This window comes from Hypanus sabinus, chromosome 1, assembly GCF_030144855.1.
Source record: "Hypanus sabinus isolate sHypSab1 chromosome 1, sHypSab1.hap1, whole genome shotgun sequence".
Classification (NCBI taxonomy): domain Eukaryota; kingdom Metazoa; phylum Chordata; class Chondrichthyes; order Myliobatiformes; family Dasyatidae; genus Hypanus; species Hypanus sabinus.
The window spans coordinates 213,085,373-213,100,836 of NC_082706.1; the positions used below are offsets into that span (position 1 = coordinate 213,085,373).

The window sequence follows — 15,464 nt, forward strand, 5'->3', positions numbered from 1 at the left end:
CACAGGATAAAATAGACCATAGTCAGTATGGTTTTCTCAAGGGAAAATCTTGTCTGACAAATCTGTTAGAATTGTTTGAAGAAAAACCAACGGGACAGACAAAGTAGAATCAGCTGATGTTGTGTACTTGGATTTTCAGAAGGCCTTTATACATGAGACTGTTTAACAAGCTACAAACCCATGGTATTATAGGAAAGAGTCTAGCACTGATAAAACAGTAGCTGACTGGAAGGAGGCAGAGAGTGGAAATACAGCGAGTTTTTGCTGCTTGGCTACCAGTGACCAGCGGTGTTGGGACCAATTCTTTTTCTTTATGTCAATGATTTAGATGTTAGAATTGATGGCTTTGTTGAATTAATCAAATTTCTATCTAATGAACTACTTTCAGCAATTATTCTCTGCACAAGAGATTCTACAGATGCTGGAAATCCAGAACAACACACACAAAATGCTAGAGGAACTCAGCAGGTCAAGTAGCATCTATGGAAATGAACAAACAGTTGATGTTGCAGGTCAAGACCCTTCCTCAGGACTAAAAAAGAGGGAAGAAGCCAGAACAAGGTGATAAGGGGAGTGGCAGGTGATAGGTGAGACCATGTGAGGAGGAAGGTGGATGGGCCAGGGTCATAAGATATCAGAGGAATTGAAACAGAATTTAATGCGTACTTTAGATCAGAATTGAAACAGAATTTAATGCGTACTTTAGGTATGTCTTCACCAGGGAGGACACAAGCAATCTCCCAAATGTATGGATGGGCCAGGGTCATAAGATATCAGAGGAATTGAAACAGATTGACATTAGGAAAGAAACTGTGATGAGTAGACTGATAGGACTGAAGGCTAATAAATCCCCGGGTCCAGATGGTCTGCATCCGACGGTTCTAAAAGAGGTGGCTCAGGAAATTGAGGATGCATTGGTAATCATTTTCCAATGTTCCTTAGATTCAGGATCAGTTCCTGAAGATTGGAGAGTGGCTAATGTTATCCCACTTTTCAAGAAGGGAGGGAAGGAGAAAACGGAGAACTATCGCCCTGTTAGCCTAACGTCAGTCGTGGGGAAGATGCTTGAGTCCATTATTAAGGACAAAATAGTGGCACATCTTGATGGCAGTAATAGGATTAGGCCGAGCCAGCATGGATTTACCAAGGGCAAATCATGCTTGACTAATCTGGGAGTTTTTTGAGGGTGTAACAAGGATGTTAGACGAAGGTAAGCCAGTGGATGTAGTGTACCTAGATTTTCAGAAGGCATTCGATAAAGTGCCACATAGGAGATTGGTGAGTAAAATCAGAGCTCATGGCATTGGGGGCAGGGTTTCAACATGGATAGAAAACTGGTTGGCAGATAGAAAGCAAAGGGTAGCAGTGAATGGGTGTTTCTCGGACTGGCTGGAGGTGACTAGTGGGGTTCCACAGGGCTCTGTATTGGGACCACAGCTCTTTACGATTTATGTCAATGATTTAGATGAGGGCATTGAAAACTATATCAGCAAGTTTGCTGACGAAACTAAACTGGGTGGCAGTGTGACATGCGAAGAGGACGTTAGGAGAATACAGGGAGACTTGGATAGGCTGGGTGAGTGGGCAGATACTTGGCAGATGTCATTCAATGTGAATAAATGTGAAGTTATCCACTTTGGAAGCAGGAACAAGAGGGCAGAGTATTGTCTGAACGGTGTCGAGTTAGGTAAGGGAGAAATGCAAAGAGACCTAGGAGTCCTAGTTCACCAGTCAATGAAGATGAATGAGCAAGTGCAACAGGCAGTGAAGAGGGCAAATGGAATGTTGGCCTTTGTTACAAGGGGAATTGAATACAAGAGCAAGGATGTCCTTTTGCATTTGTACAGGGCCCTGGTGAGCCCACACCTGGAATATTGTGTACAGTTTTGGTCTCCAGGTTTAAGGAAGGACATTCTGGCAATTGAGGAAGTGCAGCGTAGATTCACTAGGTTGATTCCAGGGATGGCAGGGCTGTCTTACGCAGAGAGATTGGAGAGATTGGGCTTGTACACGCTGGAATTGAGGAGATTGAGAGGGGATCTGATTGAAACGTTTAAGATAATTAAAGGATTTGATAGGATTGAGGCAGGAAATATGTTCCAGATGTTGGGAGAGTCCAGTACCATGGATTGAGAATAAGAGGTCAGTTATTTAAAACAGAGTTGAGGAAAAGCTTCTTCTCCCAGAGAGTTGTGGAGGTGTGGAATGCACTGCCTCGGAAGACGGTGGAGGCCAATTCTCTGGATGCTTTCAAGAAGGAGCTGGATAGATATCTGATGGATAGGGGAATTAAGGGATATGGGGACAAGGCAGGGACTGGGTATTGATAGTGAATGATCAGCCATGATCTCAGAATGGCGGTGCAGACTCGAGGGGCCGAATGGTCTACTTCTGCACCTATTGTCTATTGTCTATTGTCTATAAGACTGATGCAGAAAGAGGATACCAAAAGTTTCATCAGATACACGAAGTGTAAAAGAGAGACAAGAATGGATATTAGACCACTGGAAAATTATGCAGGAGAGGTAGTAATGGGGGACAAAGAAATGGCAGACAAACTGAATAAGTATTTTGCATCAGCCTTCACTGTGGATGACACTAGCAGTATGGTAGAAGATCCAGGTGTCAGGGGTCATGAAGTGTGTAAAGTTGCTATTACTGAGGAGAAGGTTCTTGGAAAACGGAAAGGTTTGAAAGTAGATGTCACCTGGACCAGATGGTGTACACCCCAGGTTTCTAAAAGATGCCTGAAGAGATTGTGGAAGCATTAGCAATGATCTTTTAAGAATCATTAGTTTCTGGAATGGTTCCAGAAGATTGGAAAATTACAAATACCACTCCACTCTTCAAGAAGGGAGAGAGAAAGAAGAAAGGAAATTATAGGCCAATTAGTTTAACCTCACTGGTTGTAAAGATGTCAGAGTCGATTGTTAAGGATGTGGTTTGGGGGTATTTGGGGGCACAGGATAAAATAGACCATAGTCAGTATGGTTTTCCCAAGGGAAAATCTTGTCTGACAAATCTGTTAGAATTGTTTGAAGAAAAACCAACGGGACAGACAAAGTAGAATCAGCTGATGTTGTGTACTTGGATTTTCAGAAGGCCTTTATACATGAGACTGTTTAACAAGCTACAAACCCATGGTATTATAGGAAAGAGTCTAGCACTGATAAAACAGTAGCTGACTGGAAGGAGGCAGAGAGTGGAAATACAGCGAGTTTTTGCTGCTTGGCTACCAGTGACCAGCGGTGTTGGGACCAATTCTTTTTCTTTATGTCAATGATTTAGATGTTAGAATTGATGGCTTTGTTGAATTAATCAAATTTCTATCTAATGAACTACTTTCAGCAATTATTCTCTGCACAAGAGATTCTACAGATGCTGGAAATCCAGAGCAACACACACAAAATGCTAGAGGAACTCAGCAGGTCAAGTAGCATCTATGGAAATGAACAAACAGTTGATGTTGCAGGTCAAGACCCTTCCTCAGGACTAAAAAAGAGGGAAGAAGCCAGAACAAGGTGATAAGGGGAGTGGCAGGTGATAGGTGAGACCATGTGAGGAGGAAGGTGGATGGGCCAGGGTCATAAGATATCAGAGGAATTGAAACAGAATTTAATGCGTACTTTAGATCAGAATTGAAACAGAATTTAATGCGTACTTTAGGTATGTCTTCACCAGGGAGGACACAAGCAATCTCCCAAATGTATGGATGGGCCAGGGTCATAAGATATCAGAGGAATTGAAACAGATTGACATTAGGAAAGAAACTGTGATGAGTAGACTGATAGGACTGAAGGCTAATAAATCCCCGGGTCCAGATGGTCTGCATCCGACGGTTCTAAAAGAGGTGGCTCAGGAAATTGAGGATGCATTGGTAATCATTTTCCAATGTTCCTTAGATTCAGGATCAGTTCCTGAAGATTGGAGAGTGGCTAATGTTATCCCACTTTTCAAGAAGGGAGGGAAGGAGAAAACGGAGAACTATCGCCCTGTTAGCCTAACGTCAGTCGTGGGGAAGATGCTTGAGTCCATTATTAAGGACAAAATAGTGGCACATCTTGATGGCAGTAATAGGATTAGGCCGAGCCAGCATGGATTTACCAAGGGCAAATCATGCTTGACTAATCTGGGAGTTTTTTGAGGGTGTAACAAGGATGTTAGACGAAGGTAAGCCAGTGGATGTAGTGTACCTAGATTTTCAGAAGGCATTCGATAAAGTGCCACATAGGAGATTGGTGAGTAAAATCAGAGCTCATGGCATTGGGGGCAGGGTTTCAACATGGATAGAAAACTGGTTGGCAGATAGAAAGCAAAGGGTAGCAGTGAATGGGTGTTTCTCGGACTGGCTGGAGGTGACTAGTGGGGTTCCACAGGGCTCTGTATTGGGACCACAGCTCTTTACGATTTATGTCAATGATTTAGATGAGGGCATTGAAAACTATATCAGCAAGTTTGCTGACGATACTAAACTGGGTGGCAGTGTGACATGCGAAGAGGACGTTAGGAGAATACAGGGAGACTTGGATAGGCTGGGTGAGTGGGCAGATACTTGGCAGATGTCATTCAATGTGAATAAATGTGAAGTTATCCACTTTGGAAGCAGGAACAAGAGGGCAGAGTATTGTCTGAACGGTGTCGAGTTAGGTAAGGGAGAAATGCAAAGAGACCTAGGAGTCCTAGTTCATCAGTCAATGAAGGTGAATGTGCAAGTGCAACAGGCAGTGAAGAGGGCAAATGGAATGTTGGCCTTTATTACAAGGGGAATTGAGTACAAGAGCAAGGATGTCCTTTTGCATTTGTACAGGGCCCTGGTGAGACCACACCTGGAATATTGTGTACAGTTTTGGTCTCCAGGTTTAAGGAAGGACATTCTGGCAATTGAGGAAGTGCAGCGTAGATTCACTAGGTTGATTCCTGGGATGGCAGGGCTGTCTTACGCAGAGAGATTGGAGAGATTGGGCTTGTACACGCTGGAATTGAGGAGATTGAGAGGGGATCTGATTGAAACGTTTAAGATAATTAAAGGATTTGATAGGATTGAGGCAGGAAATATGTTCCAGATGTTGGGAGAGTCCAGTACCAGAGGGCACGGATTGAGAATAAGAGGTCAGTTATTTAAAACAGAGTTGAGGAAAAACTTCCTTCTCCCAGAGAGTTGTGGAGGTGTGGAATGCACTGCCTTGGAAGACGGTGGAGGCCAATTCTCTGGATGCTTTCAAGAAGGAGCTAGATAGATATCTGATGGATAGGGGAATCAAGGGATATGGGGACAAGGCAGGGACTGGGTATTGATAGTGAATGATCAACCATGATCTCAGAATGGCGGTGCAGACTCGAGGGGCCGAATGGTCTACTTCTGCACCTATTGTCTATTGTCTAAAGCGAAGGAGTAGGGGCACCAGAGGGATATAATAGGCAGGTGAGGAGAAGAAAAAGAATAATTTTCTGCACAGTAAATATGTAAATTATGTGGAAGGCTATTCATAACTGTTAGTGACTTGTCCAGTTTCTGGAATTCATTTCTGAAGGTTGATTCATTGTGGAAATTGCAATCTCCCTCAAGTGTAAGATTATATAAAAGTTTAAAGTTCAAAGTTACAAGTTCAAAGTAAGTCTATTATCAAAGTACATACATGTCATCATATACAAACCCAAGATTCATTTTCTTAATGTTAGTAGTACAGATATGGACTAAAATGTGCATAAATATAGATTAAAGTTCAAGTTTATTGTTATTCATTCATACAGCTAAATGTAATGTTGTTCTTCTTGGGCCAAGGTGAAAAACACAGAACCAGTAGGTACACACAACACCTCTAGATACAATCCAGCACATACAGTCACAAAATAACATTAGCACAAATCCCTGAGTGACATGGTCTGAAGATTAACAGGTTGACATAAAGTGTGAGGTGCAGGTTTATTTGAGACAGGATAATGTCACTGACACTATCACAAGCAGTGGTGAAAGGCGAGAGACAGAATACACATTTTATATCTGTACTTCTAACATTATCTTTATACAATTTTTTATACTTTTTAAATGTTGTATGTCACACACACCAATGCAAATTCTTAATATAACTATAAGACACAAGAGCAGAATTAGGTCCAATAGACTACTGATTCTGCTCTGTAATTTCATCATGGCTAATACATTTCCCTTTTTGACTAAGAATGTATCAATCTTGACCTTAAATATTGTACAGCCAATTACCAGGCCTCCACAGCCATCTATGGCAACAAATGTGACAGATTCAGCACCCTCTGACTAAAGAAATTCTTCGGCATCTCCATTCTAAATGGACACCTTTGGTTTCTAGGTCAGTGCCCCCTGACCCAAGACCCTGCCACGCTAGGAAACATCCTCTACACATCCACTCTAGCTAGGCATTTCAACATTCCGCAGGTTTCAATGAGATATTCCTCCCCCGCCCCGCAAGTCTTATAAATCCCAGAGAGTTAAGGCCCAGAGCCATCATTGACTCCTCATACGATGTCTTTTATTCCTGGAATTGTTCCCATGAACCTCCTCTGAACCCTCTCCAATGTCAGCATATCCTTACTTAAATAATGGGTTCAAAACTGCTCACAATACACCAAGTGAGGTCTCACCAGTGCTTTATAAAGCCTCAGCATCACATCCTTGTTATTAATGTTCTACTCCTCTTGAAATGAATGTAAACATTACATTTGCCTTCCTCACCACCAACTCAACCTGCAAATTAACCTGTAGTGATCCTGCGTATGGAATCTCAATTCCCTTTGCATCTCAGATTTTTGAATTTTTTCTCCATTTAGAGAAGAGTCTATGCTTTTATTCCTTCTACCAAAGTGTATGAAGGAACACCTTGTAACACTGTATTCCAACTGCCACTTCTTTGCCTGTTCTCCTACTTGTCCAAGTCTTTCTGCAGCCTCCCTGCTTCCTCAACTATAGCTGTCTCTCCATCCATAAAACCATAAAACACTACAGCGCAGTACAGGCCCTTCAGCCCTCCATGTTGTGCCGACCCATATAATCCTTAAAAAAAAGTACTAAACCCACTACCCCATAACCCTCCATTTTTCTTTCATCCATGTACCTGTCCAAGAGGCCCTTAAATACCCCTAATGTTTTAGCCTCCACCACCATCCCTGGCAAGTCATTCCAGGCAGTCACGACCCTCTATGTAAAAAAAACTTACCCCTGATGTCTCCCCTAAACTTCCCTCCCTTAATTTTGTACATATGCCCTCTAACGTTTGCATCTTTGTATTGCTCATATATTTGGCCGCAAAGCCATTAAATCCGTCATCCATTGACATATAACGTTAAAAGAAGCAGTCGCAACATAGACCCCTGTGGAACACCACTAGTGACTAGCAGCCAATCAGAAAAGGCTCCCTTTGTTCCTACTGTTGCTTCCTGCCAACCAGTTAACGCTTTATCCATGCTAGAATCGTTCCTGTAATACCATGGACTTGTAGCTTGATAAGCAGCCTCACGTGCATTACTTTATCAAAGGCCTTCTGAAAATACAAATATACAACATCCATTGATTCACCTTTGCCCATCCTGCTTGTTATTTAGAAGCACAGTAACATAGAAAACCTACAGCACAATACAGCCCTTTGGCCCACAAAGCTGTGCCGAACACGTACTTACTTTAGATATTACCTAGGGTTACACATAGCCATCTATTTTTCTAAGCTCCATGTAGCTGTCCTGGAGTCTCTTAAAAGACCTTATCGTATCCACCTCCACCTCCATGGCTGGCAGCCCATTCCACGCACTCACCGCACTCTACATAAAAAACTTACTCCTAATTGTGTTCAATTCTGGTCACCTCATATAAGGAAGGATGTGGAAGCTATGGAGAAGGTGCAGAGGAGATTTACCAGGATGTTGCCTGGTTTGGAGAACAGGTCATATGAAGCAAGGTTAGCAGAGCTGGGACTTTTCTCTTTGGAGCATAGAAGAATGAGAGGGGACTTGATAGAGGTCTACAAGATTATGAGAGGCATAGATAGGGTGGGTAGTCAGTACCTGTTTCCCAGGGCACCAATAGCAAACACCAGAGGGCATATGTATAAAATTAAGGGAGGGAAGTTTAGGGGAGACATCAGGGGTAAGTTGCTTTTTTAAAATTTTTTACACAGAAGGTTGTGAGTGCCTGGAATGACTTGCCAGGGATGGTGGTGGAGACTAAAACATTAGGGGTATTTAAGAGCCTCTTGGACAGGCACATGGATGAAAGAAAAATGGAGTGTTATGGGGTAGTGTGGGTTTAGTACTTTTTTTTAAGGATTATATGGGTTGGCACAACATGGAGGGCTGAAGGGCCTGTACTGTGCTGTAGTGTTCTATGGTTCTAACATCCCCTCTGTACCTAATTCCAAGCACCTTAAAACTGTGCCCTCTCATGCTAGCTATTTCAGCCCTGGGAAAAAGCCTCTGACTATCCACACGATCAATGCCTCTCATCATCTTATACACTTCTATCAGGCCACCTCTGATCCTCTGTTATTCCAAGGAAACAAGGCCAAGTTCACTTAACCTATCCTCATAAGGTATGCTCCCCAATCCAGGCAACATCCTTGTTCATCTCCTCTGCACCCTTTCTGTGGTTTCCACGTCCTTCCTATAGTGAGGTAACCAGAACTGAGCACAGTACTCCAAGTAGGGTCTGACCAGGGTCCTATATAGCTGCAATATTACCTCCTGGCTCCTAAATGCAATCCTACAATTGATGAAGGCCAATGCACCGCATACTATCTTAACCAGTCAAACTGCATAGCATCTTTGAGTGTCCTATGGACTCGGGCTCAAAGATCCCTCTGATCCCTACACTTCCAAGAGGCTTACCATTAATACTAAATTCTGTCATCATATTTAACTTACCAAAATGAACCACCTCACACTTATCTGGGTTGAACTTCATCTGCCACTTCTCAGCCCAGTTTTACATCCTATCAATGTCCCTCTGACAGCCCTCTGCACTACCCACAACACCTCCAACCTTTGTGTCATCAGCAAATTTACAAATCCACCCCTCCAATTCTTCGTCCAGGTCATTCATAAAAATCATGAAGAGTAGGGGTCCCAGAACAGATCCCTGAGGCATACCACTGGTCACCGGCTTCCATGCAGATTATGACCCACACTGACCCAATTTCTTCAAAGTGTTCTAACAAATTTGTCAGGCTTTAACCTGAGGAAACCATGCTGACTGTGACCTATTTTATCATGTGCCTCTAACTACCGCAAAACCACATCCTTAACAATCGACTCCAACATCTTCCCAACCATGGAGGTCAGACTAACTCACCTTTAATTTCCTTTCTTCTGCCTCTCTCCCTTCTTGAAAAGGAGAGTGACAGTTGGCATTCTCCAGTCCTCTGGGATCATTCCACAATCTAGTGTTTCTTGAAAGATCATTACTAATGCCTCCACAATCTCTTCATTCTCCTCTTTCAGAACCCTGGGCTATACATCATCTGGATCTTTGAGTTTCCAAAGTACCTTTTTTGCTAGTAATAGCCTCTGTACTCACTACTGTCCCAACACTCTCAAAATTTTGAAATACTCCAAGTGTCTTCCACAGTGAAGATTGATCCAAAATATTCATTCAGATCATCCGCTATTTCCTGGTCCACATTACTATTTCTCTAACTTCATTTTCCAACATCCACTCTGTCACTCTTTTATTGCTGGTATATTTGAAAAAACCTTTGCTACCATCTTCAATATTATTGGCGGGCTTACTTTCATATTGTATAGTAACTGTAACCTGTAAATAAAGATAATCCTTTACCCTGGATCAGGTAAGAATACCCAAGCTGAATATCATGCCTGATGCAGGTTGTATCCATTGTGGTTGCTACGTTCTGATTTCCCCACAGTGATTATGGGAATGGACACTCACCTTACCAGGTTTTCCTTGTAGCTGATGTTTATTTTGGATGGAGTTAAGGTAATATTCCCTTCTTCATCAATGAAGCTCTCTTCACTCACATCATAATAACCGTTAGTCAACAGTCGTGGACTCCGACGGCACACACATGGGGAGCCTCCCAGAAGATTTAGGTGACAAGGCGAATAAGGGCTCTCACTGGTCATCAATGAGATGCTAGAAGCAACAAAATACAAAAGAAAGAAAGCGGCTAGATTTATTAAGGCAAACAGGAGACTGCAGATGCTTGAAGAACTTATGGTGTCAAGCAGTATTGTGGAAGTGAAAGGATGGTCACCCAGATCTCCCAGAGGTCACCCATTTCAATCCAACATCCTATTCCAACTGTCCACCACCTCCTCTTCTGCCACACTCAGTTTGGAGGTAACTCCATCTGGCTAGCTCCAAATTGTTGACATAAACCTCAATTTCTCTCATTTCTAGTAATTTATCTCCTCTCCCCCATTTTTCATTTCAATTTCCTATTCTGTTTCCCCTCTTACCCCACCACATCTCCTCGCCTGCCTCTGATTCCTCTCCTCCCTTTTCTTTCACCTATAGTCCACTCTCCTCTCCTATCTGACATCTTCCACCTATTTCCTCTTCCCCACTTACCTACCCTCTCACCAGGTTTCACCTATCACCTGCCAGCTTGTCCTCCTTCCCCTTCTCTCACCTTCATTTCTCTCAGCTTCCTCCCCCTTCCTCTCCAGCTGCTTATTCCTCTCCACGGATGCTGCCTGGCCTGCTGAGTTCCTCCAGCATTTTGTGTGCATTGCTCAAGATTTTGAGGTGATTAGAGTTAAGCATTGGGGGGGGGGGGAGTTAATGGAGAGAAGGTAGGAAATGGGGCTGAGAGGAAATGGATCAGCCATGATGAAATGGTAGTGCAGACCTGATGGGCCAAATTGCTTAATTCTGTTCCTATGTCTTATGGTCTTAGAGGATGTCAGAGCTAAGGTTTTGTTTACATGTGGAGTGGTCGGTGCACTAACACCCCGCCAGGGGTGGTGGTAAAAGCAGATATGTTTTGGGATATTATTTATATCCCAAATATAAATAATATTTTTATATATACATATATATATATATATATATACACACACACATATACATACACACACATATATACATATATATATACATATGTATATACACACACACATATATATATATGTATATATATATATATATTTATATATATATATATATATATATATATATATATATATATACATACATACACACACACACACACACACACACACACATATATATATATATAAATAAGTTAACTCTTAGGCACATGGATGATAAAAATGGAGAGCAGTGTGGGGGGGAGGAAAGGGTTAGAATGATATTAGGGTAGGTTAAAAGGTTAGCACAACATCATGGGCCAAATGTCCTGTACGGTGCTACAAAGTTTACGTTACATGCAGAAATCTACTTAAACTTCTAAGTAGAGTTGCTATCATACCTTCCTTGCGATGACAAAAAAAAAACATGTTTCTAAGCATTGACTTTGGAAGAATCACATTTTAAACAATGTACAATAAAAACAAACTTTAGTATGCATCTGAATACCTTTGAAGGACCCTTTTCGGAGACAGCTCCTTCGGAACTTCCTCTGGAAATATCTGTGCAGCTGCCAAAGGCAATAAATACTTTGTTAGCTGTTAAAAAATGGTCAGAAAGATTGGATTAAGCTAGTGCACCCAACAATCTCACGGAATATTGGCTGTTTGCACACATTTAAATACAGATCATGTGAAGGTACAAACCCCAAGAGCTTCATATGACCAAGCTGCAAGGAATGGCCAAGAGGGGAAAAAGGAAAGAGCAGTTGGGAGGCAGGGGCAGAAAGAAGATATACTATATAAAATATCTTATAAATATTATGAATGGATTGTACGAGTTAGTTCTGCCTTCTTTAAAATTCACATCAGCCTTTAAAATGAGCAGTTTAGCAAAAGTGTAAATGGGGGTCTAGTTGTAAGTAATGACATATCTAATACCACGATGAAGGGTTCTGATGAAGGGTCTCAGCCAGAAACATCATCTGTACTTTTTTTCCATAGATGCTGCTTAACCTGCTGAGTTCCTCCAGCATTTTGTGTATGTTGCTTGCATCTGCAGATTTTCTCTTGTATCTAATACCAAGGTTCCTTAAGGTTGTCATAGCCAGTGGGTGGGGGTGGTAGGATGTGGTCTAGCTGTAAGTAATGACATATCTAATACCACAGTATTTAAGGTTGCCATAGCTGGGGCTGCATTGGGAATGAGCTCCTACTACCTATTAAATGCTCCCAATGGCGTGCACCTCAAATCGCCTCTGACAACTAAGTCCAGCTCCTGGTCTTCACATGTGGCTTAGCTACAATGCCAGGCAGAACCTGGACTTAGTAGCTAAGCCATACGTGAAGGCCAGGAGCTGGACTGACAGAAGAAGGTGGGTTACTGGCACAATAAAACCAGTCAATTTAAGCAAATGGGGCTTATCAGCTATGGTTGGCAGCTCATCTGGAAGGAAAACTCTTATCTCTGTTGTATTGTGTTATACCCACTAATGAGGAAGACTTTGAGAGTAAACCCAGAGGAACATTTTAGAGTTGGAGTCCCTAAGCAGTCCTATGTGGAGTTCAACACTGACTGGCAACTTCTGCCATGCCACTGGTGCCAAACTGCATCAGTCTCTGCCGTTCCTTTTTGATTCACAGCTGCAAGGAGAAAGAGAGCCTGCTGCATAGGCAACAGTTTGCTTTCCATATCATACTCCCCTGGCTTGCGTATCACAGCTAGGAAGTAACATTCATGGTCAACTATGATCAATGAAGAAGCTCAGTCTAATACCATGGGCAAAGCCTTTTCCTCCAAACATGGTCCCAGTGCATTGATATTGTTTTCCCGGGACAATAGCAGGTCACCATTTCCGAGTCAAGGATCTGATTTAACTTCAAACACTCTTACACAGAACAATTTTATTCAGGAATCACAGAATCAGAGCACCGGATGGCCCATAGGCACAGATTCCAATCTCAGGCACACACCAGAACCCAGACCTGAAGCAAACCAAAATTCACAGAGTGCAGAGGAGATCTACCAGACCACTGCCTGGATCACAGAGCAGTTTTATGAGGATAGATTGTCCAATCTAGGGCTTTTCTCTTTGGAGTGAAAGAGGATGTGACTTAACTTGATGAAGTTGTACCAAATGATAAGAGCCATAGATTGTGTGGACAAAGGTTTCTTCCTTGGGGAAGAAATGGCTAATGCCTGTGAGCATAATTTTAAGGTGATTGGAGGAAAATATCAGGTGGATGTCAGAGGTATTTTTAAAAAAAAACATAGAGTGGTGGCTGTGTGAACAAACTGCCGGGGTGGTGGCAGACGCAGACACGTTAGAGACATTTAAGAGACTCTTAGGCATATAAATGATAGAAAAATGGAGGGCTATGTGGAAGGGAAGGGTGAGATTGATCTTAGAGCGGGTTAAAAAGTGGGCACAATATTTTATAAGCCAAAGGGCCTGTACTGTGCTGTAATGCTCTATGTCCTAGAACCAGAACACTGAATGGCTGTAGGCACAAATTCCAATCTCAGGCATGCACCAGAAGCCAGAATTGGAGAAAACTAAAATTAACAGAGGGTTCAGAGTAAAGCTCTGTGCCATGGAGGAATTTGAGAAGAACAACTCTGGGGTGCTGAGCAGTCAAGAGCTGATGTGGAGCAGTGAGTACAGAGCTGGTGGAAGAACAGGGTTTGTGGAAGACAGCAAGCTCAGGTTTAAGTTTACAGAGAGAAGGTGATGGGACATTAGAACAGCATGGACAAGGAATACAAAAGCAGATGTCCTGAAATGAGGAATTTAATGGAAACATTTCGATGATTTTGTTGAAATAGATTAAAATAAATATGCTGAAATTGTCTTAAATCACATGGCAATAAATTGTTCAGCATTTAATTTCTTGATAGTTTTCTTTCAAATTACCATGTAATGAGTTTGACAAATATTCTGATCCTGGATACATTTCTGCTGTTTGTCAACGGTCAAGAATGGATGAAGACCTGTTAAAAGAGAAACATATATAAATTATTTCATTTTAACACTGAACAATTGCACAGTAGTATGAAATCTTTGGTCACAACAAGTGTCCCCTTGACTCTTTCATTCCTTAATCACAATAGACATGAGCAGTTTCGACCCTTTTTAATGCTGTATTTTATGATGGAAACACCTCAGGGAGGAATGGGGTAATGGGAGGTTTCCACAAGTCTGGTGGGACATTCTAATCTCGATGACTGCAGAGAAAAAGCATCTACATTGCAATCATGTTGCACCTTCAGAGACTCAAAATGTCCTTGCCCAAGAACCAGGCACGCTGCAACACTGGCCCATAAGACCACAAGATGTATGACAGAATTAGGCCATTTAGCCCATTGAGACCACTCCACCATTCCATTATGGCTGATCCCAGAACCCACTCAACTCCATGCATCTGCCTTCCCAATCATGAAACTATCAAATTCCACTTTAACTATATTCAAGGAGTCTGCCTGCAATGCAGTTTGGGGCAGAGCATTCCACAGATTCACTACTCTCTGGCTAAAAAAAATTCCTCCTTACCTCTGTTGTAAAAGGTCACCCCTCAATTTTGAGCTATGCCTTCTAGTTCTGGATACCCCCACCAGAGGAAACGTCCTCTCCACATCCACCCTATTGAGTTCTTTCAGCATTTTTGGTATGTTTCAATGAGATCCCCACACATTCTTCTAAATTCCAGTGATTACAGGCCCAAAACTGCCAAATGCTCCTCATACATTAACCCCTTCGTTACTAGAATCATCCTCATGAACCTCCTCTGGACTCTTTCCAATGACAACACAATTTTTCTGAAATAAGGGACCCAAAACTATTGACAATATTCCAAGTGCAGCCTGACTAGTGTCTTATAAAGCCTCTGCATTATCTCATTGCTTTTATATTCTATTCCCTTCGAAGTAAGTACCAATGTTGCATTTGCCTTCTTTCACTACAGACTCAACCTGTAAATTAGCCTTTTGGGCATGTCATAGTTCCGGTTGGCTGTTCCCCTTTAACACTCCTTTCTCCCTAATTATGCCCTGATTTCAGTCATTAGATCTCCAATTGCTGCTAGTTTACTCAATTACAATACACCTGGTTTTCATCAGAGACTGTGAAATAAATACGATGGTGTCACTATCACAGGTTGCCAGTTTGTTGGTCTATTCCCATATGATAACCTAGTTTCTTGACTGCTTAGAACTGTTTGTTCCAAGTTCAGTTCCAGTTTCAAGATATTCCATGAAAACCCAATCTCCATGTCAAGACTCTATATCAGAGCTCTAGTTTGCTGTTCAACATTCACATCTGTGCCAGCATCCCCAACTCAGTCTCCATGCCTGTGTCCTACACTTGAGTTCTGCTCAGTCACTCTGTGCAACAAGGCAGTCTTCCATGAGGAATCTTAACTCCTTCTGCATCTCCAATGTTTGAATTTACTCCCCA

The 15,464-nt window shown here is 42.2% G+C and overlaps 1 protein-coding gene across 3 annotated transcripts in view; it reads right to left on the reverse strand.

Moving 5' to 3' along the window:
* Positions 1-15,464, reverse strand: part of tmem71 (transmembrane protein 71) — a 74,020-nt gene that overhangs the window by 39,489 nt on the left and 19,067 nt on the right. For all 3 annotated transcript variants that reach the window (XR_009514902.1, XM_059985298.1, XM_059985295.1), the window contains exons 2-4: positions 13,926-14,002; positions 11,522-11,582; positions 9,911-10,114 (exon numbers count right to left, since the gene is read on the reverse strand). Coding sequence is in view for 2 of the 3 variants with exons in the window: in XM_059985298.1 (XP_059841281.1) it covers positions 9,911-10,114; positions 11,522-11,582; positions 13,926-13,965 (305 nt within the window). In the remaining variant the exon portion in view is untranslated. The remainder of the gene's footprint in view (positions 1-9,910; positions 10,115-11,521; positions 11,583-13,925; positions 14,003-15,464) is intronic.